The sequence below is a fragment of the Eptesicus fuscus genome, chromosome 4 (assembly GCF_027574615.1).
Source record: "Eptesicus fuscus isolate TK198812 chromosome 4, DD_ASM_mEF_20220401, whole genome shotgun sequence".
Lineage (NCBI taxonomy): Eukaryota > Metazoa > Chordata > Mammalia > Chiroptera > Vespertilionidae > Eptesicus > Eptesicus fuscus.
The window spans coordinates 9,244,172-9,271,913 of record NC_072476.1 but is presented as its reverse complement, the minus strand read 5'-3'; the positions used below and the strand labels follow the sequence as shown (position 1 = coordinate 9,271,913).

At 56.6% G+C, this 27,742-nt stretch overlaps 1 protein-coding gene across 1 annotated transcript in view; it reads left to right on the top strand.

Moving 5' to 3' along the window:
- The window catches only part of KATNIP (katanin interacting protein), a 203,661-nt gene that overhangs the window by 161,786 nt on the left and 14,133 nt on the right, over positions 1–27,742 (top strand). The window contains exons 16-20 of the mRNA XM_054714549.1: positions 10,715–11,588; positions 16,712–17,431; positions 18,174–18,373; positions 20,263–20,341; positions 25,510–25,687. Of these exons, the coding sequence (XP_054570524.1) occupies positions 10,715–11,588; positions 16,712–17,431; positions 18,174–18,373; positions 20,263–20,341; positions 25,510–25,687 (2,051 nt within the window). The remainder of the gene's footprint in view (positions 1–10,714; positions 11,589–16,711; positions 17,432–18,173; positions 18,374–20,262; positions 20,342–25,509; positions 25,688–27,742) is intronic.

The window sequence follows — 27,742 nt, the reverse complement described above, 5'->3', positions numbered from 1 at the left end:
AAACAGGCACGTCACCATCTTCACCACGGCATCACCCTCGGATGCCCCTCCGCCTGGCCACAACGGCGAGTGAGGCAGGACGGACACTCGTGTATTTTATGCACAGAAATGTGCTCCGTAAGCAGCTTACGATGCATGCATGATGAATGAATGCATGTTAATTCCCCTGGTGGTATGTTTCTGTGACATGGCGTGGTGGTCTGGCTTGCGCTGCCCAGTAGACTTTTCTGCAGTGATGTGAGGAAGCGCCATATCTGCCCCGTCCAGAACAGGAGCCACTAGCCAGGGCGGCTACTGAGGACTTGAAATGTGGCTACTGAGAAACTGCATTTCATTTTATTTTAATTGAGATACAGTTAACACATAACATTATATTGGTTCTAGGTGTACAGTGTAGTGATTTGATATATGTATATATTGTAAAATGATTACTATAAAAAGTTTAGTTAACATCCACCACCATATAGTTACAAAAATGTTTTTTCTTGTGATGAGAACTTTTAAAATCTACTCTCTTAGCAACTTTCAAATATATGCTGCAGTATTATTAACTGTAGTGACCGTGCAGTCATGCCTCCCCAGGACTCACGTATCTTATAGTAACTAGAAGTTGGTACCTTTTGAGCACCTTCACCCATTGCCCGCCCACCCCCCACACACACACTGCCTCTGGCAACCACCCACCTGTTCTCTGTATCAATGAGTTTGGTTTTTTGTTGTGTTTGTCTTTCGGATCCACATATAGTGGGATCATGCGGTATCTGTCTTCTCTAGCTTACTCCACTTAATCATGAAGCCATTAAGGCCTATCCATGTTGTTGTAGATGGCAGGGTTTCCTCCTTTTCGTGGCTGAATAATTCCATGTTGTGTACATGTACATGTGTACATATGTATGTATATACCTATATTCAGATAAACATAGACATGCTTATTGTATATCACATCTTCTTTACCCATTCCTCCGTCACGTAGGCTGTTTCCATGTCTTGGCTGTTGAAAATAGTGCTGCAGTGAGCATGGGAGAGCAGTTATCTTTTCAAAACAATGATTCATTTCATTTGGATAAATACCCGGAGGGACTTGGCATCCCCCCTTTCACCCCCCCGCTCCCGATCCTGGCCTCCACTTCCTTTGCCATCTGCAGCAGCGCCTGACTCCCACCTTTGAATCCTCCTCCCCTCTCGCCCCTCACTGCCAGTCCTAAGTCTTACCATTTCCATTGTCCAAACCTGTCTCCTCCCAAACCTAGCTCCTCGTTCACCCTCTGCCTGCCGCCTGGTGGGGACTCATCACTGTAGGCAGCGGCCTTGTGTCTCCCCGCTCTCCGCACTCATTGCTCAGGGCCTCCCTCCCACCAGCAGAGTCATCAGTGCCCCCATGCTTGGGACCAGATCCGACACCAGGCTGCTCCCTCAGGCTCACTCCCAGGCAGAAGGGACGGGGGATCGACAGCAAAGTATAGTTCAGTGGGGTCAGTTTGGTGATGGCTGCAGGGTGCCTCGGGGTGGCCGCAGTCCCCTGCCAGCACATGCTTTCGGGCATCCTGGGAAAACCATGACGCCGAGGCTGAGCCCGGCCCTCCAGCAGCAGCTCTCAGACTCCAATGGGCTCACGTGGCGTCTCCAAAATCCTTTTCATTAATTGCCAACATTTAAATATCGGGAGGCTTTATGTGATAACATGGAGTTTTTACTTTTATTGAGAAACTGGAAGGTCTGGCGACGCCAGGCCACGTGCACACCTGGGAGCTTAGGTGGAGCTGAGTCACAGCCACCGTCCCCACCGCTCCTGTCACCCCTCGGCGCAGCGCACAGTTGTCCTCACACCCCGTCAGCTCTCCCTGTGATGCTCACCTGGGCCCTGCACGCACGGCCCAGCACTGGCTCTCTGGCTCTTCCAACCTGTGGACTCAGGCAACTGTATCTCCCTCCAGCCCCCACACTCCTCTCTCCGCTGTGCTTTGCTCCTGCCACCCCCAGCACCTGGAGTGCCAGCCCGTCTTGTTACACCTGCCTTCAGAAGCACCAAGGTTCTGCTAACACTCGCTTCACACACAAGCTCCCACACACCCTGTCTGCCCAGGCCCTTCCGATCTCCAGCCACACCCTTCTGGGCACGGGGCGCCTGTTTCCTGAGCCCCCGGTGACCCAAACGGGTGCCCCGGCTCAGTCCATCCTGAGAGGTACTCGTTTGGCCCTTACCGTGTTGTCCAGCTTGTGGAACATCAGACGACATTGGAAAACCGGCTGGTGGTGAGCTGGCCACACTCCCAGCATGGCATCCACTCTGGGCTCGCGGTGTGGTGGTTCTCAAGCTCACCACAGTCCCCGCGCCCCCCACGGCTGTGGTGCCACAAGCGTTTCAGTTTGTGACTCCCTGTTATACAGACGAGCGTAGACTCCTTAATAAATGAGCTGAGATACGTGAAGGCCTTGGAGCACTGCTTGGCACGTAAATTGCTCAAGAAGTGTGAGCTACCATCACTGACTTGTACCCAACCCACTGCCTGGATGTGTGTACCTGCCAAGCCTGGCTGCTCAGGGCTAGCATGGCCAGGACCCCTGCACCCCAAGGCCAGGTCCCATAGTGTGGACTTGCTTTCTTCTTCTGCATCCCACTCAGGCGGGGACCCTGAGAGGCCCTGTGGTATTTGGTGGATTGAATGAAATTGCAGGAATTGCATGCTGAGGTCTTAGACCAGATCTAGAAGAGTCGTGACCTAAGGCAGCGAGAGTAATTCAAGGCCCCACCCCAGAGTGGATGGGGTTCTTCCTGTGCCTGCTGCCAGCCTTCACCGGGAACTGGGGAGATTGCTGCCCCAGGCCTTGGGGGAGCAGGGTTCCTGGCCACGCTAGCCCTGAGCAGCCAGGCTTGGCAGGTACATGCACCCCCGCAGTGGATTGGGTACAAGACAGTGATGGTAGCTCCCATTTCTTGAGCACACGTAGGTGCCAGGCAGTGCTCAAAGGCCTTCACATATCTCAGCTCATTCATCCCACACGGCGTCCTCTGAGATGGGCACTGCGATCAGTTCCATTCTAGGGGTTCACTGCTGCTCACGTCACCCACGGCAGTCGGGCACCGGCCGCACAGCCCTGCCTTTCCATGGAGAGAGATGTGGTCGCTGGAGAGCCATGCCCTGCCTGGGGCAGCATCACTCGGCACTTGGGCACTGGCTCATGATGCCAGGTGGCCAGAATTCTCAAGAGAGGCCAGAAAGGCACATTGTTCTGTGAAAGCACTCAAGTTTTGGATATTATCAACTAGTTCTGACATTTTTAACTGCTCTGTGGGCCAAACCAGCGTAGACTCAACCGTTGGGCCTTCAGTTGGTGACCCAGGCTGTTAGGCCCCATCCCCAGGCACTGCCCTGATCTGTGATGTGGGGCTGGGAATCCCAGTGGTTGGCCCAGAGGCCCAGGAAGTAGGTTAAAGGTAGCTTGTCAGGTGTCCCAGTGTCTCACCATCTTCTTTAGGTTTCTGTGTCACAAAGAGTGGTTTTCATTGGTCTTTCTCCCAGGGAACATGTAAAAGGTCATTGAGGTCTTTCCCCATAAACAATATTCCAGTTCAGATGCTCTGGGATGGAACAAGTTTAGTCCCAGAGCAAGGCCTCAATGAGCATAGGAATAGGCCTGCCCCTCATCCTTGCGGGTCTCCATCCAAGTGGAGACAGGCTTGGACGTGTACACACTCGCCGGGTGACACGTGCAGAGACCCAGGTTGCAAGCCCAACTCAGAGCCCAGAGGGGGACCCATGACTCAGCATGAGGAAGGAGGGGGAGACCGGGAGGAGCCGGGTCTCGAGGCCTGAGGGTGGCTCTCTGGGCAGCAGCTCACTTCCCAGAGTCCCCCAGGCCCTGATAAATCCATGGGCAGGGGCAGGGTAAGTCCCTCCCAGTCTGCCCCCCACGCCAGGCCTCCTGTTCTGGAGCCAGCACTTCTGGGCACAGAGCAGTGAAGGCCAGAAGCTCATGTCCACCCTGTGAGCGGCCAGTGGGATCCAGCCAGTGACAGAGCCGGAGTGCAGGGCACCTGGATGGTCCTGAGACCGTGCGTGGCCCCCACCTCCCCCGAGGTGGAGCCGCACATGGCGGGCTTGCTTTAATGGACGTTCCCTGGCGGGCAGTCAGGCCCGGCCAGTGCTTTGCTGCAGGTGGTTTTCTTTGGGATCTGTCAGCTGTGTGTCAGGCAGGTGTTTGTCCTCGGACCAGGGAAGGACCTGTGAGTGCGAAGTCCACACCTCGCTTGGGTTGTTGTGGCAATGGAACTGGCCCATCGGTCTTTGCTGAGCAGCTCGTGTGCTCCCTGACACTGGGCCAGGGAGGAAAGTGGCCTGACCGTCAGTAAATGTCTTAGATCAAAATAATATTCAGTTGTTGTATTAAACTGCCTTACTGTCCCACATGGTTGTTCTGGTCAACTATAAGGAAGGATATGGCAGGATGGGCCAGAGAGATGTTCCCGTTTCCCCGCGCCATGATGTCCTTGAGAAAATCCGCTGCAAAAGGACCTGAGGCAGCGCCAACGCAGGCATAACAATAGCTCTCATTAGGCAAGAAGGAACTCTCAGTGCCAAGGAAACAACAAGGACACACACATACATGTGTGCACGCGCGCACGTGCATACACGCACATGCATGCACGTCAGGACTGAGTCCTGGTTACTGGAAAGCAGGAAGCAGGCTGGTTCTTTAGGAGCAAGAGAATTCCCCCTCCCTCCATTTCCAAAGACATCCCCAATACAGAGCCTTACTGTGGGGTCACGGTGCGGACCTGCCACATCCTCCGCCCTGGTTCTCCACGGTACCTGCACGCACCTGTCCATGGCTTCTAGCCCCGCCCAAGAGGTGCGATGACAGTTCCGTCAGCCAATACATGAAGGTGGAGGAAAGGCCTGGAAAGACACAGCATGTACACTCCCACCCTGTGCCCACAGTGATGGCCTCGTGGCCTGAGGAGGGAGCCAGGGTCGGAGAGCTGGTCCCCAGGGAATGATTAAGAAAGGTTAGTGGGGCTGAGTTCCCCTGGATCAGGTGATTCTGCCGGTGGCCAGCCTGAGGCCTCTCCAGGCCCAGCATGACCTCCGGGAGGCAGCAGCGAGGCCTCGGGCGTGCCATCCAGAGTGGCCTCAGGGAGGGCTGCGTGACCTCAAGGAGGGCGAGCCTGAGTCTCCATCTGTAAGACGGGCCCTATGCCCCGTGTGCAGTGGTTCTGAGGACTGTGGGACAGGACAGCCTTTTCGTTTTTCCACTTGGCGTCACCAGGGAAGTGACCACTACTTGGTCCCCTCCTAGGATCCCACTCAGGCCAAACCCACCCCCTTCTGTGGCTCGCTTGGCCTGCAGGACATTGGGACCTGCGGAGATGAGCAGCATCAGGCCACACGAGCCTCCCAGCTGCCCACAACACACCACTTCCTCTGGTTCCTCCCTAGCTCACCTCCCTCCTACCTGCCTGGCCCTGTGGGCATAGGAGGTTGTACCCCTGCCCTGGCCTGCTTCCCTCCCAGTCCCTTCTGAGCCACGCTTCCTGGCGGGAGCCAAGCAGCAGGCCCTGGAGGTCAGGTGGTGCTCCAGATGGTTCATGAACGGACACAAGCCCATTTTGGAAGCCAGACTCCGTTATGAAAACCAGGCTGCCCACCTCATGCCTGTGCTGGATGGAAGGCCTCCCTCCACCCAGCTCCTCTTAGACGAGTGTTTCTGTCTCGCCAGATGTTTCCATGCGGTAATTTTGCGGAACTAGTCATTGAGAGCTGCCCGTGCTGTCCTTCTCAGATAGCTCTTCCCTGATTAATTCCCATCACGCGCCTGCTCTGTGCCTCTGCTAGGCAGACAGCACATCCACATCAAGGCAGAAGCGGTGCTTTGAGAATCGCGACTTTGGACAGTCGGCAAACAGCAGCTGCCATCCTGCAGCAGGGGGTCGAAGCCAGGCCTGTGCGGCACAGGGTGGTGGGTCTCACTCCACATCGCCCCGAAGCCTCCGCGGCGGTGCCCGGTGTGAGAGCTTGCCCACCTCCCCTCAGGGCGGCGGGGGCGATGTAGATGGGCACCTGTTGGCTCTCAGCTCCCATCTCCCAAGAGCGGACGGAGAATGGCCGGGAGTGACGCCGGCGGTGACCACGTCTCTGCAGGCTGTTTTCAGGACATTGTTAGAGAGCATGCTGCCTCTGTGTTTGTTCACTTAAGATTCCACAGTCCTTGTTGAGAGCCTACTGTGTGCCAGGTGCCTGCTGGGCCTTCGACAAGATGGGACAAGGGCCCCTGGTGCCTTGGAGGTTACCTTTGAGCGGAGGAGACAATAAATAACGTAAAAAGGCGATAAGACCATGTCAGAGACCAGAACGAAATCGGGCAGGATGCTGAGATGGAGAGGGCCGGAGGGGAGGGAAGGTCTCTGAGAGGACAGGGAGCCAGCTTTGCAGGGCTCTGGGAAGAGCATTCCGGGCAAGTGCTCTGTCCGGGGTGGGATGAGTTGGCTGGATCAGGGAACAACAACCAGGTCCGTGTGTTGGGAGTGGAGGGAGAGTGACAGGGGTCGGGTCAGAGGGGTCACCAGGGGGCAGATCGGAAGTCTATTGGCCACTGAAGTGGGTGGAGCTTATGTGTAGTACGAAATCATTAGGGGTTTTAAGCAGGGGCGCCGTGACCTGATAAGTTGTTTTAAAAAGAAAGACCGACTGCTGTGTAGAGGAGGAAGTGTGTGCCTGGGGTGGGTTCGCAGCGATGGAGTGGCGTGGAAGCAGGGGGGCCCACCGGCAGGTTACGGTAGAACCTCTTGGAGAGATGGTGGCCTGGCGAGGAGGTAGCACACTCGGGGAGCAGAGGGCAGGTTTGGAGGGGTGTGCAGGTTAGAGCCATGGGATCCTGGACCCGGGCTGTGTGAGTGAGCGAGCAGGAGGGTCAGGGAGGACTCCTGGGCTGTGGGCAACTGACTGAATGGGGCCACCATTTTTAACCTTTTGCACTCAGATGTAGAGTGTGACTCGACACGGTTAGCATCGGCAGCAGGAATCGAGAAAAAAGCAAGCGAGTGCAAAGGGTTAAGATGGGAGGAGACCAGGCTTGGGAAAGTGAAGTAAGGATTCTGTGTGGGGCGTGTTAAGGTTGAGACACCTGTTAGATATCCTAGAAGAGAGGTCATGTGGTCACTAGGGGCTTGTTGGAGAGGTCAGGGTTGGAGATTAAAATGATAATGAGTCATCAACACAAAGATGGTATTGGAAGGCCTTGGGCCTAGACGAGACCCCCTAGTGAGAGAGCGGGAATCTGAGGCCCAGGACCCACCAGCCACTCGAGGCCCAGCTAAGGGGAGCCCAGGCAGGACAGCTGAGGGGGGGAAGCAGGGGAGCCCGGGCAGGGAAGCAGGGGAGCCCAGGCAGGGAGGCTGAGCAGGGGGGTGGGGAGTAGGGGAGCCCAGGCAGGGAGGCTGAGCAGGGGGGGCGGGGGGTGGGGGAAGCAGGGGAGCCCAGGCAGGGAGGCTGAGCAGGGGGGAGCAGGAGGGTGAGGGAAGCAGGGGAGCCCAGGCAGGGAGGCTGAGCAGGGGGGGTGGGAGTAGGGGAGCCCGGGCAGGGCAGCTGAGGCAGGAGGAACCCCAGCCAGGTGCGGCCTGCAAGCTGGGGAAGAACACTCGGGAGGAGGAGCGGCGATGGCACAGGTGCCGCTGACAGCTGTCGGCCTGAGCCTGAGAGCTCCCGGTGGATCTGGCCCTGCCGGCCCTAAAACTGACCGTCCAAACCAGGACACTGTGAGTGAGAAGAGGGTTCTGTGAATGATTGGGCCAGGACAGCGGAGTAAATCTGAACCGTCCCAGACACACAGGAAGTTTCCACCCAGGTACTGGTGCCCTTGGCAAGGTGGGTTCATGCAGAGGGAGGCAAAGGCCCGACTGCAGTGGGGCCAGGGCCACAGGGGTGGTGGGGGGAGGGGAGCAGCCGGGACGGTGACTCGAAGGGTCTGCTGTAAAGGCAAAAAAAATGGTGGGGCACCCCGACAATGAAGTACCTCAGCAAGAAAAAGGAATAAAGCTATTATTTCACACAACGTGGATGGATCTTCAAGTCATTATGCTGAAGGAAAGAAGCTAGGCCAAGAAGAGTCCGTAGAGTGTGATTCCTTTTACTTAAAAAGGGAAGGCAGACTGATCTATCACGACAGAAAGCCAACGGTGGTTGGCTGGGGAGGGGCTGGGGGTTACCCAGGGTACAAGGAAACTTCGGGGGTAATGTGCTCATTATTTTGATTGGAAAGTTGATTTGATGTTAAAACTTACCAAGTTGTACACTTTAAAATTGTAGTTTTCTGTGTGAGGTATGTGTTATATTCCTCAGTCAAGCAGTTTTTCAGAAGTGTTTTGATGTGAAGGGGAATGGACAGATGGCAGGGCAGTAGCTGGCGGAGGTGTGGTTTCACTCTCAGCATGAACAGAGAAGTGTTGGGGAGAAGAAGGAGACAGGAAGCCTAGCCAGGGACCCCTCTGTCATATGCTGAGAGGGTTAGAGTTCATCCCACTGGCCTGAGGGTCTCCACATTCCTGTGCAAAGGAATCATCAGAAGAACCTGTTACACGTGCAGTGCCCACACCACATCTCCTGGGCTCTCCTCCAGCGCAGCTCAGGTGGGGCAGCCCAGGTGGGGCAGCCCAGGTGGGACAGCCCAGGTGGGGCAGCCCAGGTGGGACAGCCCAGGTGGGACAGCCAGGTGGGGCAGCCCAGGTGGGGCAGCCCAGGTGGGGTAGGTCAGGTGGGGCAGCCCAGGTGGGACAGCCCAGGTGGGACAGCCCAGGTGGGACAGCCCAGGTGGGACAGCCCAGGTGGGACAGCCCAGGTGGGACAGGCCAGGTGGGGTAGCCCAGGTGGGACAGCCCAGGTAGGGCAGCCCAGGTGGGACAGGCCAGGTGAGGTAGCCCAGGTGGGACAGCCCATGTGGGACAGGCCAGGTGAGGTAGCCCAGGTGGGACAGCCCAGGTGGGACAGCCCAGGTGGGACAGCCCATGTGGGACAGCCCAGGTGGGACAGCCCAGGTGGGACAGCCCAGGTGGGAAAGCCCAGGTGGAACAGCCCAGGTGGGACAGCCCAGGTGGGGCAGCCCAGGTGGGACAGCCCAGGTGGGACAGCCCAGGTGGGGCAGCCCAGGTGGGGCAGCCCAGGTGGGACAGCCCAGGTGGGGTCCAGGTGGGGCAGCCCAGGTGGGGCAGCCCAGGTGGGGCAGCCCAGGTGGGGTCCAGGTGGGGCAGCCCAGGTGGGACAGCCCAGGTGGGGCAGCCCAGGTGGGACAGCCCATGTGGGACAGCCCAGGTGGGACAGCCCAGGTGGGACAGCCCAGGTGGGACAGGCCAGGTGGGACAGCCCAGGCGGGACAGGCCAGGTAAGGTAGCCCAGGTGGGACAGCCCAGGTGGGACAGACCAGGTGGGACAGCCCAGGTAGGACAGCCCAGGTGGGGTAGCCCAGGTGGAACAGCCCAGGTGGGGTAGGCCAGGTGGGACAGCCCAGGTGGGACAGGCCAGGTGGGACAGCCCAGGTGGAACAGCCCAGGTGGGACAGCCCAGGTGGGACAGCCCAGGTGGGGCAGTCCAGGTGGGGCAACCCAGGTGGGGTAGCCCAGGTGGGACAGCCCAGGTGGGACAGGCCAGGTGGGACAGCCCAGGTGGGACAGGCCAGGTGGGACAACCCTGGTGGGACAGCCCAGGTGGGACAGGCCAGGTGGGACAGGCCAGGTGGGGTAGCCCAGGTGGGACAGCCCAGGTGGGACAGGCCAGGTGGGACAGCCCAGGTGGGACAGCCCAGGTGGGACAGCCCAGGTGGGACAGCCCAGGTGGGACAGGCCAGGTGGGACAGCCCAGGTGGGACAGGCCAGGTGGGACAGCCCAGGTGGGACAGCCCATGTAGGACAGCCCAGGTGGGACAGCCCAGGTGTGGCAGCCCAGGTGGGACAGCCAGGCAGGCTGACAGGCACAGCCTTGGTGCTCCCAGGCTCTCTGCCTTTCTGCTGGGGGAGGTGGGGAGGGACTTCGAAGCCACAGTGCCCAAGGCAACCTTCAACAGCAGGGAAGGGAGTCAGTAAATAACCGCCCAGCCTCCGCCTTGGCTGGACACTGAGTGCCTTCTGTGGGTTCCTCGGAGGTCCCCAGTGGAATAGAGCCCCAATCGCCCACGGCAGTGACCAGCTCAAAGGCCTTTTGGGGTTTTCTCTGGCCCTGACTCTTGGGAGCACCTTAGCAAGTAAGCAGCCTGCACTCTAGTCCTTGCCTCGGCTCTGCTCTGCTCTCAGGACCCCGCTGAGCCAGGTCTGCGTTGGCTTTCCTGGTGAGGCCCAGGACACACTGGCATGAAGCCGCTTCAGCAGTGAAGACCGAGGGTTTCACCAGGGGGTGACGGCCAGATCTGCTCTGGCAGGAAACTACCTCCCTGGCGACGGGAGGTGGAGGTTGGAGCAGCAGAACAGGAAGCAGGGAGACCAATTAGCGGTGGTTACAGATGTCCCAGCAGGAGGTACGATGACAGAGCCCATCAGGCACCTCTTTGTGAAGGTCCTTTGATTTATAGTGTAAGCCTCACACAGGAAGGAGACTGAGCCTGTTTAACATCCCAGTGCTGTGGTTTCACAAGCCCGTGTTTCTAGCATTCAATTTCTCTTCATCTTCTGCTTTAAAATTTGATACATCAGTCTGACACCACGCGTCTCTGTTTTGTTAATTTTTGTTTCCAGGATCTTGACATTGGTGTGAAGAATGTGAAGCTTTATGTCAACAAAAGCCTCATCTTTGATGGCCAGTTAGACAAAGGAGGTGGAGAGGCCCCAGCCGACCAGAGCATCCCAGTCAGCCTGAAAAATGAGCAGATTGAGGGGGTGGAGAACAGCATTAATGCCCCCTTGGAAGAAGGCAGAGGTGCCCAGAGGATGGTGGGCACCGCTAGGGACAAGGAGCTCAGCGCCACTTGCTCGCAGCCAGACGGAGAGGCAGGGGATGTGGCGGTTTCTTCACCAGGAACTTTATTTGGTGAAAGGATCAATTCTCCTGGTTGCATAAAAGACAGTTTGTCCAAGTTAGAGGATGACTTCAGCTCGTCAGCAGCCACAGTCTCTATGGGGGGCGAGCGTGCCCCTGCCCCCGGACCCCCAGTGGAGTGCCCTCCACTGGACCAGGAGCTCTCGCTGACTCTGCAGCTGGAAAACCTCCCAGGCAGAAAGGTCTCTGAGCCGCCAGGGAAAACCCCCGCCTGGCTACAACCCTCTCCTGAAGGGAAAGGCAGGAGGCAGGGAGGCAAGAAGCCCAAACCCCTCTGGCTGCGTCCTGAGAAGCCACCCGAAGGGACGGACGGGCTTGTGCCAGAGGACGAGGACATCTTCAGGGAGGGTCCTGCAGAGGCCGGGGATGAAGGCCCCAGGCGTGAGCCAGGACGGGCCAGCAGCCGGAATGCCATCTCAGAGGACAGAGCCCCGAGGGTGACCCCCAACGTCTGCAGGGATGACTTTGACATCTTTGAGAAGCCCTCCAACAGGGAGCGCCCTGCTAGTGGGAGGAGGGGCCGGAAGGACGCCCTCGGCAGCAGTCACGGTGATGGGCAACCAGCCAGCAGAGGTAAGCTCGGGAGCAGTCTGACTGGGGCTCATCATCCCTGCAGGAGGCTGCTGACTGGCACCAGCCACTCAACTCTCCGAGCCTCAGTTTCCTCATCTGCAAAGCAAGGGGTTCTTCTTAACCTGGGGTCACAAATTTACTGTCTCAGGAGCCACATGGGAGGCAGCAATGAGTGAAATGGGCAAGACATACTTTGCATGTTAAACTCATAGATATATTTATCATTGCCACCAAGATACGTCCCTTTGCTCATTTTTCTTTCAATACATGACTTTTCCAACCTAGACCTTGTTATTCTACCTCTGATAGACATTGGCCTCTAATTACTTCACTTCATCCTTAACTATACTGTAAGAAAAATAACGCAAGTATGGTGATAAATAGCAATTGACTCTTGCCTGGATTTTTGGAAGGACATTAGGGAGTGGTGAGGACTGTGGCTAACTGGAGCGCATGCCCACGCTGCTTCACTTGGGCTCTTTTTGGCTTTCAGGACTGTAAGGCCAATGTGCCAGATCTCTTTTCCTTTTATTAGAGAAATCAGAAATGTAGACTATTTTAATTTTCACCATTGGTGACTTAGCTACTGCTCTGTGAACTTTCCAGTAGATCATCTCTAAGTCTGTGAAAGGAGGGTACCAGAGGCTGGACTTCTGAATATTTCCACTCAGATTTGGCTGTTGGGAGTGTAGCATAGCAACAAGTGTCAAAACATTTGAATTCAAACTCTGCTACATATAGATTTGTACTTAGAAATGTGACGAGTTTGGAAGAAACATGTCGCTTAGGACACGGAGCAAGTCCGTAAGACTTGAGTGTCTTCCTGTGGGGCTCCCCAGCCAGAACTTACCCTGTGTGGGTATCGGGGAGAGCGGAAAGGGAGAGGAGAGGAGAGCCAAGGAGCTCCTTGAGGGCAGACACTGTCTTACCTGTGATGGGATCTCAGGCCCAGGTGTCTGCTCGCGGTGAGTCCTCCGAGTGTGGGATGGCTGCGTGGCTACGGGGCAGGCTGCTGGGCGCCAGACTCTGATCCAGGCGCCACTCAGACCAGCTCATTCATCCTCCTGCCAGCCCCTTTTACAGCTAAAGGAGATACGAGCTTTAAGCAACTTTCTTCAGGTCACAGCCAGTCAGGGCAGAGCAGACTTTGAACCTGTGTCCTGCTCCAGCGTCCGTGCTTGAAGCACTACCCCACGTGCCCTGTTTGCACAGCCATCATCAGCCCCCGCCCGGGGCAGCCAGGCAGTTCTGAGCTTCCCTGGTAAACAGACCCACAGAGCCTCTGGGAGTTAGGGGTGATGGCTTTATTCTGACATGTCCTCCCTTTAATTTCTTTCCAGGCATTTCACTGGTTGGCTCAGTGACACAGTAAGATCTGAGCCCTTAAGATTTAATGCTTGTTAAACCAGTCATGCTAAAAGGGAAAGGCGCTTCGAAATTTTAAATTGCCCATTCCATAGAGCTAAAGCCCATGCCATGCCCTCGGGAAAGGTGCAGGCCCAGCTCCATAGGTGCTGCTAGGATGCATGACCGCCAGACTCCTCCCTGGGCCTGGAATTGGCTCCATAAGACAGTCTGGAGATTTTCTGTGCAACAGAGAAACTCATTGTAATGACATCTGCATTTCGGAAGTGTCCTTATCAGGGGTCAGTTGGCTACAGGTGAATGAAATCCTGTCAGCCCAGTTTGAGCAGTAAAGGAGGTGATATTTGGGGAATGCTTGAGGCGCTTCTGGACCCCAGAGGCAGGAAGTGTAGCTTGCTCACCGCATGGGTTTGGGAGGAGGAACCAGGATACTGGCCGGCACCAAGGAAGCTTCTCCCTGTCCATCCAGGCCCTACCTCTGCTTCCCGCTGGCCCCTGTCCCTCACCCTCCCTCAGGGGGTCGGCTTTCTGTGCCTTTGTGCACACAGCAGGAAATGGCCTGGCAGCCCTAGGGTGACTCAATGTTCTGGGTCTGTCACCAGCAGCCAGCTCCATAGTCTCAGTGGAGAAGTTGATTGGCCGACTCAGGTCAGGTGTCCACTCCTTGTTCCATCAGCTACAACTGGAGGGCAGTTCACTGAGAATAAACATGGCTCTGTTATATCTCACTATGTACTTTCTCATTTCCTGTTTTAGTAGCAATTAACATACACCTCATGGTGGTGCCATTGATTTTTATAAACTCAAGTGCAGAACTGTAGATCATGTTAGTCTCAACCAAGGAATAGTTTTGCATCTTCGGTCCCGTCTTCTCATATCGATGGCCCCTCCCAGACTGTGTTGACTACAGACTCACGAAGCAGCAGCTTTCTGTTGCCCTTCAGACTTGCAGGTGGGGGTTGGCCAAGGACCACACACTGACCCCAGCAGCTCCCTGACCCCAAGGACTCGTGAGTAGAGTGCTCTCCAGCAGAGAGGGAAACAGGCCCTCAGCGGTGGTCCCATCTGCGAGGCCTAGCAGAGATCTACACCTCTGCTTTTAAAACCCAGAGTACATCTTGGGGAGCAGAGGTCAGAAAGCAGATGTGAGGTGAAAGCAGAGCCCTGCCTTTCTTTACACCCAGGCAGACACACAGGGGAGTCCCTGACACGGGACACGGGTGCTGTCTCCTCAGGGCCCTTGCGGACTGACCCAGGCCATTCATTTCAGTCCGTGGAGATCAAATCACAGTAAGCAGAGCACTGATAATCCATATGGGAAGTCCCTCCTGCAGATGTTAAGCCTCATGCCTGGAGGAAAGGATGGAGGAAACTCCTGGGTGTTTTTTAATGGCAGATGGGAAGGCGGGGTGAGGACAGGTACAGGAGAACTGACAGGTGGAGAGGGAGTCCCTCAGCCTCCAGGTCTGAACACGGGTGTAATGGTGATGCCAGCTGTCCATCCCTTTGCTGGCACACATTACTGAGCACTTCCTCGTGCCAGGTTCTGTGCCAGGCACTGGGACACAGCAGGCAGCAGGGCAGAGCAGGCCTCTCCATGAGGAAGGTGACGAGAGGAGCCAGCTACCTGGGGATCTGAGAAGAGAGCATTCCTGGCAGAGGGCACAGCAAGGACAAAGGCTCTGGGACGAGATGCGACCTGGCGTGTCCACAGAGAGGAAGGGCCACGTGGCTGGAGCAGGAGGGCGTGGGAGAAGGGTGGAAGGCGGTTGGGGAAGTTAATGGGGCCAACTCGGGGCTCTGGCGCGTAGTGAGAAGTTGGATTTTCTTTGATTTTCCTTGTTCCCAGCATGGCAGAGATAATGGCACTCAGAGGGGATGTGACAAATGCCATTTAGGCACATGGAGTCTGAAGTGACAGTGTGGACATGTCTGGACCCCCTGAGGGGCATTGGGCAGTGGTGCCTGGGGTGGCAGTGCCTGCGTGGGAGCCAGGGCCAGGCGTAGGGAGTGGGGAGGAGGGAGGAGCTGCGGGCGGGACGTGGAGAACCTGGCAGCGCAGTGTCCCCTGAGCCCGAGGGGAGCGTGGCCTCGGACAGCAGCCTGGAGCGAGCCCTGAGAGAAGACTGCGTGCGTGGAGTCCCTGTGAACCTGGAGGGCGCCGCTGCAGTGGAGGGCTGTGGGATTCATGGATGGAGGGATGGAAAGCCACCAGGCACGCGACCTCTGACACAGCTGGATCCCAGGGCCCAGTGATGCCCCAGGAGCCTCTCATTGCCCTGCTCCTGCCCTGCTTCCTTCTCAGGCCGGCCCCCCGCAGGCAGCAAGGTGGCCACAGGCAGCGCCGCTCCATCCACGCTCAGCAGCTCCAGTTCACAGAGCCCCTCTCTCCCCTGGTTCCTGTCATGAGCCCAGCTTGCAAGGATGCTGTTGACATTTGCTTAATCCGAATGGCCTGTAGGTGGGGGGTCCCCAGGGGAAAATCAGGGTGTTGTTCCTAGAGAAGCGGAAGAGGAGTTTGAGGCAGCAAAACAGTAACTGGACAGAGGAAGCAGGTCGCAGGGGACGGGAGGAGGCGATGGGCGCAGCCACTGCAGTGGGCGGAGGGAGCGCAGATCCGAGGCCTCCCTCTGCCTTCAGGGTGGAGGTTTATGCTTGCCTGCAGGCTGAGAGGGCAGTGGTGGGAAGGAGTGATTGAAGATTCTGGAGAGAAGCGATAATTGATGGAGCCAGGGCCCCTAGGAGACAGGCAGAAAATGGAGTGCAGGACACGGCACCATATGAAAGGAGAAAAAGCAGAATGTCAGTGCCAGCTGCTGTTTTTCCAGAATGACACCCTCCGATGGCATTTAGCCATGGCATGGCCCCGAGGATGGCCCCTGTTCCACGTGCACTGGGGCTCTTGGGTTCTGCGAGGGGAGCGGGGCCTTCAGACGCCAGCCCTGGGCACGGCTGCGGCTCCTGGAGCCAGCTAGGCTGTGTGTGGAAGTGAAGTCCTTGCCGTGCAATGCACTTGGGTTGTTTCAGCATTTTTCTGATTATAAAAATAATACATGTAGGGAACTCAGAAGATAAGGGGACAAGAAAATAAAAGCCCTTCCTACTCCCACCCCGAAAGATCACACTAGCACGTCGGTGCAAGCTGCCCACACGAGGATGGGCGCCTCTAAAATGGCACAGCGGGCTCTTTTCATTTTACCTTCTTTTCCGAGCCTTTTGCCTGTCACTAGCATTTGAAAACTCCGTGCACGTCACGTGACTGGTAGCCCGAGGCGCAGGCCCCTGGGTGGCTGACTCTGAGGCCACAGGCAGCGGCTTCGCTCTGGTTGTGTGAGGTTCTGAAGTGGGAAAACTTCCAGCAAAGGCTCCGACACAACCATGTAGGCCTCCCTTGATGTGCATGAGGTTGCATGCTCAGGAATTCAGTGCAGATTGAAAAGTACTTTGCTTTTTGTAAAACAGCTAGGCCCCAGACTTGAATAACCAGAAACAATTTTCTACCAGCCTGAATGTGTGTGACAGGAGACCGTGCTCTGTGCCCAGACGGCCCCGCACAGTGCGGGTGTTAACAGCCCTGCCCACCGGCCATGCCAGGAGGCTCAGTGGGCATTGAGACAGCCAACAGCAGCCTCACCACTTTCTAGAATGTTCCCCTGAGGGCAGCTCCACCCAGCGGAGAGCCACTGGATGAGACAGTAAGGGTCCCACTTCCACACCTGTCACTAATGGGCTTCACCCCTCCTGTGCCCTTTCTTCAGGAGACGCCTGGTGCACCAGGCCGCCACCGCGGCCCCAGTGGCGCAGCGAGCAGGAGCACACGCTGCACGAGTCCTGGAGCTCCCTCAGCGCCTTTGACCGCTCCCACCGGGGGCGCATCTCCAACATGGAGGTGCAGGGGGACATCCTGGACGAGTTCCTGCAGCAGCAGAGGAGCGGCCGGCAGGGCGCCCAGCCAGCCCCCTGCAGGGAGCAGCCGGAGGCCCGGGCGGGGCCGGACGACTGCAGAGACGCAGGCGACCCCAGCGACTTTAGAATCCCCGTCTTGCCTTATGGGCGGCACTTGGTCATTGACATCAAGTCCACGTGGGGGGACAGGCACTACGTGGGCCTGAACGGAATAGAAATATTCAGTTCCAAGGGGGAGCCCGTGCAAATCGCGAGCATCCAAGCGGACCCCCCTGACATCAACATTTTACCAGCCTATGGGAAGGACCCCCGCGTGGTCGGCAACCTCGTCGACGGGGTGAACAGGACGCAGGACGACATGCACGTCTGGCTGGCCCCCTTCACGCCGGGCAAGTCCCACTCCATCTCCATCGACTTCTCGCATCCTTGCCACGTCGCCCTGGTCAGGATTTGGAATTACAACAAATCGCGGATACATTCCTTCCGCGGGGTGAGGGACGTCGAGATCCTGTTAGACGCACAGTGCATCTTTAACGGAGAAATCGCCAAGGCCTCCGGAACCCTGACGGGAGGTACAGTATGTCTGTGAGGGTGTTCCCGAAGCCCTACCTGCTGCTCGCTGAGGCTCTGAGGGAAAACCAAGCCACTGGCCGTCAGTGCGATGGGTCTCTCCCCTCGTAGGCCTGGCCCGCTCGCCGCCTTTGCAGCGTGGGTGTGCAAGCGCTGACCTCATTAAACTCCTCGGCTGGGGACAGGCCTGAGCCCGAAAGGGGGACCCTCCTGCGAGGTGCTGACTGAGGGAGCACTCTCTGGAGAACCCGGTGCAGGGAGGGGCGCAGCACATGGAGGGGGAGCTGAGCACGTGGTGTCAGGGGAAGCCCACTGCAGCCTGACCGAGGGCAGCCTGGAGCATGAACTGCAGGGTCTGTCCTGCCTGAGGCAGGCGGTGGGGGTTGGAGCCCTGCAGGCTCCCCGCTAGGGGCCTAACGCCCATGTCCTTCCAACAGGGCTCGAGCCCTCCCCGCCGGGGGTCAGCGGGGATCTGTGAGCACCCACAGCATCTGCTCCGGTGCCCACCCACGCGTGGTATTTCAGTGATTCTCCTCAGATAGGTCCCTTTGTTAGCTCTGTGACCTGTGTGGTTCTCACGGTACATCGATCCATTTGCCGATGTGAAGAAGACACGTCCCTGCACAGATGGAGAACTGTCCGTGGCTCGGGGTTTATAGCACAGAGCTGATGGGTCTGGGCCCTGGCCTACAGCTCAGTGGGATTTGGGAGAGTTGACCCTTGTCTTCCTGCTAACCCCTTCAGCCCCAGAGCACTTTGGAGACACAATCTTATTCACAACCGACGAGGACATTCTCGAGGCCATATTCCGCTCGGATGAGACGTTTGACGTGGACACGGGGGGCCCATGCAGCCTGCCGTGCGAGGAGCCCCTGAGGAGGCCCAGCACCGCGGACGGCGGCACGGAGGAGCGGCCCTACACCCAGGCCGGCCTGTGGGCCCAGGTAGGACGGGCGGGCGGGCGGGCGGGCGGGCGAGCGCCCAGAGAGGTTTCCCAGCAGGAGAATGAAGATGGATCTCTTCACGCTGCTGGTGCTGCTGTTTTGACATTTCCCATTTCTCCACTTCGTCTTCGGTCCTGGGTGTCATATTTCATTCTCTAATGATTTTTATTTTATTTATTTATTTTTTCACCAAAGTAAAGGAAGTATTCAGATTTTAATCAAAGCTGGGAGAAATCATGCTGTGTCCCCTCTGTCATTCAAGGTCTTCGGGAACTTCCTGCTGGAGGTTGCGTTTTGATCTCTCGGTTGTTTTTGATGGGAGGACGGAAAATGCCTTTAATAGGCAGACTTAGAATTAAAATAATGACAATCTGGCGATTGTTTCTTGCTTGCGAATTGTGAGCTGGCCTGTGCGTCCCTCCTGACACCACTGGCCCGGTTCAGCCCGGCTCAGGGTCATGCCAGGGCGCGTAGCGGGAGTGACAAGGTTAGAGCTTCAACACAGGACTCCAAAGTCTGCTTTTAACTGTGAACATTTTTTTAATGAAAGATGACCTTCAGGCCAAGGGCCAAGTGAAGAGCAGCACTGGAGGGAAGTCACCCAGGTCTCCAGGGTGTCCTCGAGGCCCCGCAATCAAGGGGTGAGGGGGGGGGGACGTCCAGGAGCAGAGGACGGCTCCGGCCACCGCAGGTCATGACCACGCAGTGTGTTCAGGGCGTGAGCCTCCACCTCTAAGGGAGGCCGCTGCCGCTCCGCCGACGAGACTGCCAGCTCGTGGTGACAATTGTTCTGACTTTTTCAAATGAAGCCAGGTATCTGGATTTTTATGTAAAAATACCCCAATTTAAAGATGTTAGCAAGTGATTCAAATGTCTTCCAACCTTCGTGGGCCAGGAAGCATGTCTGCTGTCTGGATGTGATCCGGGGGTCCAGCTGGGGGTTGACTTTGAGGGCCTTCATGTGCCCAGTGGTTTCCCAGCGCGGAAACCCAGCCATGAGGGGCAGGGAGGGACGCTCTCGTCTTAGAGGAAAACCTGAGCTCATGGGGTGGGGGGCGGTCGACATCAGGGTCACACCCCTAGAGAGTGTCAAGGTCAGTGCATCCACAGGGGTCGTCCTAGGAGGGGGGGGCAGGGTGCCAGGGAGGGCAAGAGAAGGCGCGTGGGCACCAGGGCGGTGACAGTCCCTGGTGGCCCGAGGCTGGCTGTGTCGGGGCGCTCCTCAAGGCCTTCCCCACCCTCCGCCCAGTGAGAGGCTGTTGCTAGGGGCGGGGCCTGGCGCTCGTCAGGTGGCCCTTGGGGCTGGAACACCACGCTCACCCAGACTCAGATCTGGACTTCACTTCTTTTCGCATCGCAGCTTTGCTGTCCGTAAAGCAGTGAAGGCGCTTTGACCCACGCTTACGAGGCAGAGGTCTCCTGAGCGAAGTTCACACATGAGACCCAAGAAGCAGGCTTGGCAGCCCCCCTGGGCCGTCTGCAGACCACGGGCTCCTTCTCCTGGCTGCCCGGGGGCTAGCCTGGGAGCTCTGAAAGTGCACGTGCCCAGGCCCAGAACCACGCTCTATAGCTGAAGTTCTTTTCCTTCCCTTCCTTCCCTTCCTTCTTCCTTCCTCCCTCCCTCCCTCCCTCCCTCTAGCTGACCAGACAGACATCGATGGCTCCTTCCCTGGTAGCGTCAAACTCCTCCCCTACCAGCAAGAGCTTCTGGCAAGGACTCAGACACACGAGGGTTCCGGGGCCTGTTCATGTTACCAGTCACGAGCCTCCACAGAGACAGAAAACACAAGAAGGGCCACGGGGACTTCCCTGGGGCATGAGCTGGACACATTGCCAGCCAGCTCTGTGGGTCACCCCTTGCCTCTGCTTCTCCCCTAACCGGCGTGCAGGTCCCGGAAGTGGAGCTGCCACCCAGTGCCCCTGTGCCCGAAGTCACCACCCCGGAACCGGGCGTCTACCACGGGATCTGTGAGTACCCTGTCCTGGGCAGTGTCAGGGGAAGGGGGGCCTTCGGGGGTCGGGCGCCCTGGTCCCTGGGACAGGGTCTGCACAGATGTGGGCTGTGCGGCTGGCGGGCTGAAACCAGCAGGAGCTAAGACACCTGCTTGCTCCCTGCGCCGGGTGGGCAGCAGCCAGTTCTTCTGAGAAGTCGGATTTTGGATTTTTATGTGAAATCTTGAGCTTTTTAAATGTTGGTGACTAATTTTATAATATTTTCAAACAACTAATGAGCCAAACAAAACACATGTGTATCGGCCAGCTGGCTGCCTGTTGGTGGCCTCTGAGCAAATCCCATCTGGGCTTCACTGTCTTTCTCTCGTCTTTTCCCATGTGACCCTGCAGCCACCCCTCCTCTTCCACGCGCGCGCAGGCCAGCCCTCTGCCTGCACCCTGGATCTTCAGGCCAGAGGTGGCTGCTGACTGCGCGAGCCTCCCTCCTGGTCCCTGTTAATGAGACTCGTGGCTCACCTGCTCCTTGCATCTCACCTGCTCTTTCTTGCCCCCTGAGCACTCATTCCTTCCAGTTAACTTCTGTCACGCTCCCTCTGCCGCCTCCCCCGTCATCTCTAGAACGAAGCCAGACATCTAGGTTCAGCCGGTCCTCCTCCTCATACCCGTCTCTGAACCCCCACCTGTCCCCCACCCAAGCTTTGCCCTCTGCCCAGCGTGCCCTCCCTCTTCATCCCTCCTTCTCCATTCCTCCCTCTCCATCCCTGGATGTGGAGGGCCGACTACAACTGGGTTTCCAGGAAGCAGACTCTGGGGTGGAGTTGACTGGGGCATGTTCCTGGGGAGGACAGGAAGCAGGACGGGGCAGAGGGAGAAGCTGAGCCTCGTACTCACATGGAGGCCTCTGCCGGCTCCACAGGGAGCTTGAGCTGTGGCAGCCCTGCATTGTCCTGAGCTGAGTGAGGGGACAAGGCCTTTACACGCCTAAACCAACATGTCACTGGACATGGGCTGCCTGGAAGAGGGGCAAGGCCAAGGGTAGCCATAAGTGGGGGGACTCAGCTGTGGCTGTCAAAGGTCAGCACTCCCAGAATTACTCTCCTCGGCCCGGCTTGGATCACGTGCCCAAACACCTTTAAACCAATCACTGGTCCCCGGGCGGGGAGGGAGGTGTGAGATGGAAACCACGCATGGCCAGCCCTGGCTCAAGGGCGTCCCTGGAGCCCGTGCTGAGGCTCAGCCACCCGCACTGCTCCAGGGGCGGTCAGTACAGTGATGAGAAGACGGAAGGGGCAGCCTCTGTCCCCCTCATCTGGTGATTTCCCCAAAGATGCGTCTGTAAATGTCCTTCCCACTGAGCCAGCGCCTGACCTTTCTCAGAAACGTGATCTCGGTGCCTTTGGGAGCCTGGAGTGGGCTCCGAGGCCTTTTTGCTGCAGGAAAGTGCAACCTCAGAGGCAAGAGAACCTCTTGGCCAGCCCCCTCTGCACGCTCGGGCCCTGATGTCTGTCTCCCGCCTCTGAGCCTTTGGCTTTCCCGCACACTGACCAAAATCCTGACCCCCTGGACCAGCCAGGGCCTACTGGCTTGGTACATACAGCCAGTCCTGTTCATGTTTTTGTTGTTGTTAATCCTCACATGAGGATATTTTTTTCCATTGCTTTTCAGAGAGTGTGGAAGGGAAGAAGAGGGGGAAAAAGAGAGAAACATTGATGTGAGAGAAACACATCAACTGGTTGCCTCCCACACTCACCCAGACCAGGGTCAGGGAGTGAATCTGCAACCCAGATATGTGCCCTTGACCGGGAATCGAACCCTAGACCCTTCGGTGCTTGGGCCGATGCTCTAACCATTGAGCCACTGGCCAGGCTCCTGTTAATGTTTTTGAAAAGGGATATATGATTTGCAAATCTGCAGATGACAGGCGTTTTGGACATTTTGCAAATATCAGCAGTGATGAAGAGGAAAGGAGCTGAGAGAGTTGAAACATGGATGAGAAATAACAAAATTAACTTCCTTGTATATAAATACTGATGGGCACACCAAAGGAAAATGAATGTGGAGCATGGATGTGAGCTCCGACAGGCGAGCAGCCCCGAATCCAATGGCCTCGCAGAGCCTCTTCCAGGCAAAGGAAGGGCAAGTTGGGATGCCAAGTCTTGTTTTCACAAAGTGGGGCTGGCACTGGTCCCTACACTGATCCCCTCACCCAAACCTGCTCCCTCCTCCACCTCAGGCTGCCTCCGTCTCAGGAGCGATACCCACACCCACTCTGGAACTTGGGTCAAAAGCATCTTCTCTTCCCCTCACTCCCTACATGCCACTGAGAGTCTGGCAGTGAGTGCTGTCTCCAAAGCTGACCCGAACCCGTCCCCTGTCCCCTGCAGTCACACTTACCGCCTGGTCCAGGCCATCCGTATCCAAAAGCCTCCTCCCTGGTCTCCTAAGGTCCAACCGAGTCACTTTCTGAGATGCAGATCACATCACGTGGGGCACCCCTGTTTCAAACCTGACCCCACCACCCCCCTACTCCCCAGTGCAGAGGAGAACCCCAGACTCCATGGCGTGGCCATTCCTGGCCCGACCTTCTGAAGCACGTGCTGCCAGCGCTTCTGAGTCGTTCCCTCCACCTCCCTCTCCTTCGGTCGCCTGGCTCCAGCCACCAGCCACGTGGCTCCCATCCCAGGGTCATGGCCCTTCTGTCCTCTCAACTGGGAGTGTCCTTCCAGACATGCTGAAGAATGGCAGCCTGCTTCATCCCCCAGGTCTCAGCTCGAATGTCGGCCCTCAGAGAAGCCCTCCCTGACCGCCCCGCTCCTTCTCAGCCACGCCCTAGCCCAGCTCTCTGATCTTCCCCATGGCGTTCGGCGCGCTGAGGAACAATCATCTTTATTGGTTCATTAGGTGTGTGTTGTGTGTCTTCACTGCAGTAGAAGCTCCTACAGAGATTTTGCTCTGTGTTTACCCTGTATTTCCGGGTCCAGGGGCAGGACTTGGTACGTAGTAAGTGATCAGTAAATACCTGTTTATCATTAATGCTGAATTTGGTGAAACTCCATGATTTCACGTGGATTCACTTACCTGCAGGTATCCACCGAAACCTACTCTTCAGTCAGGCACTTATTTCAAAAGAAAAAGGCCTCCACTGACCATCTGTTTTTCAGACACTGTTCTAGGCTCTGGGGATACAACAGTGCACAGAGTGCATGGAGTTCCCGCCCGCAGGGAGCTGCCATCCATCCTAGTGGGGAAGACTGAGAAAAACAAATCAGCAAGTGAACCTGGAACGCGTTGTCAGATAGGGACAGGTGCTGTGACAAGGGCAGGGCAGGGTTCAGGGCGTGGTGCTCTCTGAGCTCCTGTGGGGGAGAGCCTCTCGGAGGAGAGGGCATCTGAGCAGACTCAGAGGGGAGAGTGTCAGTGGTGTGGCTGGGAGTTCTCCTCTGAGCTGGCTTGGCTGGCATCTCCTGGGCCTGCTCATGAGCCTGCTCAGCTGGCAGTGGGCTGGCAGCTGAATGATCTCGGATGCCTTCATGTCCTGCAGTTGGGAGGCTGTTGGCCAGTGAGGGGCGAAGGGGCTCACCTGTCTCCTGCCTGTCGCCAGACCCCAAGTGTGGAGAGAGAGGACAACCCCAGTGCACATGTGCTTTGCAAGCTCTGCCTGCAGTACCTCTGCTTCTGTCTCACGGGCCAAAGCGGATCCCCGGGCTCAGGCTCAAGGAGCGGAAGAGACTCCACCTCTGGCTGGGGGAAGCGCTGAGTCACATTGCAGAGGCAGGGGCTGGTGGGAGGGGGTGGTTTGTGGCCATTTTGCAGTCTGCCAATGCTGTGAGAGCTGCCTGTGCCCATACCATGCTGGTCACAGGTCTTCTTCACTGACCCCAAGATGCTCGGTTACCCTGGCCCCAGGCGAGCAGAAGGGTCTGAGGCCTAGGAGAGGGAGCTGAGCTCCAGGGAGGTGGCCTGGCTTGGCCTCACAGGGATGTCCAGAGACCTCCCTGGGCTCCACCTCCTCCTCGGAGCCGGTGGTGGGACCCGGGACATCCAGGCTGTTTTCTCCAGCGCTGCAGGGCGGGCATGCTGCACACGTTGCAGAGAGCATGAGTCTTTTGAGCACAGCCATCCGAAAGGGTGCTATGGGCTCCAAGGCCCCCAAGGTGGGGGAGCTCACTAGGCGTGGTCCCACCCTCATGGGAGACCAGTAGGTAAGGAAGTTCCAGCCAGAAGCCCGACAGGCCCGACCAAGAGGCGCATTTGGTTGGAGCTTTCTGGGCCAGTGGACGACTTGCAGCCATTGTGCCGCAGGCGCACAGGAGGCCCTTGTAAAATCTGCGTGGTCTCTAATGGAGCAGGTGGGCGGGGCAAAAGAGTGGAAGTGGCCTCTTCCTTTACCCTGAATCCTCATGGTAGCAGCCGATTTGCATAAAACATCCATTCCTAGTGCTGTGGCTTAGTGCTGTAGCTGCCTCCACTTACACTTGTTTAATCACTCTCCCTGTACTGAATGGCACTGTGGCGGGCTTTGGGGACAAAGCAAAACAGATGGGGTTTCTGTCCTCGGGTTAACTGTCTGGCATATTGAACCAAGGGGTCGCAAGATGGCAGTGCGACCAGGGCGTGGAAGGGCAAGTTCACAGTGACTCAGCAGCTGTGAATGGAGGGTCAGTGTAGTCAAAGGGGCTTCCCTGAGGAGGTAGCTGGCATCTGAAGGACGAGCACCAGGGGGCCAGGCATGTGCGCTCCAGAGAGAGCAGCATGAGCAGCGGCCCTGACGGGAGAGAAGAATAAAGTGACGGGATGCCATCTTAGTGGGGCCAGGAACCCCTGGTGCAAGATGAGGTTAGAGAAATAGAAGCCAGATGGGCAAGCCTGTTGGCCAAGCATCATGGGAAGCCACTCCAGGCTGTTAAACGTCAAGTGGGGTGACATGATTGAGGGGTAGAGAAAGGACCCAGGACTGCACAGGTTTAAACAGCACTGGCCCATTCACCCGGCAAACATTTTGTGAACTGTCAGCAGCATCCCAGCCCCAGGCACCCTGAGGAAAGGGGCGGGGCTGAGCCTGAGGAAAGGGGCGGGGTTTTGTGTCTGGGTTTCCCAGTTGGCCCAATGCAGGCGCTAAAGACCATTCCTCCTCTCCTCTCATGTTAGGCTCCTCCTTCACACCACTTTCCTTCCTCTTGCAGGCCTTCAGCTGAATTTCACTGCCTCCTGGGGGGACCTGCACTACCTGGGACTCACGGGCTTGGAAGTGGTGGGCAAGGATGGCCAGGCCCTGCCCATCAGCCTGCACCAGATCTCCGCCTCCCCCAGGGACTTAAATGACCTCCCGGAGTACACGGATGACTCCCGGACCCTGGACAAGTAGGTGTCTGCAAGAAGCTTAACTCATGGCAGCAGGACCGGGGCCTGTCCTGCATCTTAGACTTGAGATTCAAATGTCAGACAGCAGCCCCCAGCCACCCCAAGGTCTGTGGTCACCTCATCTTAGAGTTAAGGAACCCAAGGCTCAGAAAGGGAGGGCACCCCCAGGACCGCACAGCTGGAGTGCAGGCCGGGTTCGAAGCCAGGCTCTCCTGCTTCCAGACAGAGCTGTGCTTTGTTCTCTCCACCAGGCTTAGCTCCGGCCACCAGCACAGTGGCTGCTCAGGGAGCTTTTGCAGGGATGACCCTGCCTTTCCTCGTGAGCAGCCTCGCCTCTCAGGGAGAAAGCTGTCCCCTCCTGAGACTGAAGTGGCTGCTGAGGAAGTCCCCGCACGCTCCTCTGCATGGTCAGGTCTCAGAAGCCCAGGTCGGGTCAAGTCGGTCAGAGGACAGCCTGAAATAGAGCCTTGATCCATGGGGCCCATAACCTGCCCAGGAGCACTGTCCCCTCAGGGCAGCGGCCCTGCCTGGCCCTGCGAACAGAGGAGTCCAGGAGTCAGAGGGATGAGAGTTCAAATCCTGGCTCTGCCCCTTGCCAGCTAGTAAGTTTCTTAACCTCTTCAATAACAATAGAAATAATAACTGAAATTATAGTTGCCATGTTTTTTAGCCATTGTTAAACGCCAGGTGCTAAGCAGGTTACAGATATCCATCCATTTACTAATATGATAGGTACCCCTGGGAACTGAGGGAGAGAGGGGTTAAAAACTGGCCGAAGGTCACTCAGACCAGCCGGGTATCCGAGTCATGATTAGGGGCAGGTATGGGAGAGCAATGCCCGTGCACTTAAGCACTGACTGATCCTGTCTTCCCCTGCCTGGTTTCCTCATCATATAGAACAGGGACATGGCGGGAGGGGCACAGCCTGGCCCTGTGTTTCCTATAAGACGTCCTTTAGATCCAGAGGCCTGATCAGACTGAGGTTGGATTGTTGGGGTGTGGATGTTGTTTATTCCCTTCAGGGGTTGTCAGGCTTTTTGTGACTGGCAGCCAAAGCTCAGTGGCTAGGTCCCTTAATTTATTAGGGGTTGCAAACTGGTGATACACTGATGCTGTCTTCTTTTTTTCATCAGTAAAGAGAAATTTTCCCTCAATTATTTGTTTACTCTGAGGTATAAGTCAAACAGGAAAGGCAGCCTAAATGTTTGATTCCTTCCTTTTATTTCTTAGTTTTCAAAAAAAACAAGTTGTTTCTCTAGCATACTTTAATACATTTGGTTATTTGTTCTTATTTATTTTTTGTTAATCCTCACTCAAGGATATTTTTCCATTGATTTTTAGAAGGAGTAGAAGGGAGGAACGGAGGGTGGGAGGGAGGGAGGGAGGAAGAGAGAGAGAGACATTGATGTGAGAGAGACACATTGATTGGTTGCCTCCCCCACGCTCTTTGACTGGGGCCTGGGATCGAACCTGCAACCCAGGTACATGTCCTTGACCTAGAATCGAACCTGACCCTTTGGTGCTCAGTCCAACCCTCTAACCACTGAACACACTGTCCAGGGCACATTTGGTTATTTTGGTTATCATAATCATCGATTTAAATGCCCTGTTTTGGAAGGGTTTCAATCTGTTGTAGTTTTTATCCTACTGATGCTTGACTGGATGCTCTTAGACCTGGGGCCATTTGGATATTTATAATGTCATTTGCGGGCCACACAAAATTATCAACGTAAAAATTAGCCTGCTATGTGCGGTCAAACATTTAACTAATCACACTGATCCGTGACAGGGCCAGACCACCCCTGTATTAGACATTGGGAGCTCCTGGATCCTCTTTATTTTATTTCTTTTTTTAAATATATGTTATTGATTTCAGAAATGAAATCAATATGTTATCTTCATTCAGAAATGAAGGGGAGAGAGAGAGAAAGAGAGAGAGAGAAACATCAATGATGAGATTCATTGATCGGCTGCCTCCTGCACGCCCCACAGTAGGGATTGAGCCTACAGCCCGGGCATGAGCCCTGACCGGGAATCGATCCGTGATCTCCTGGT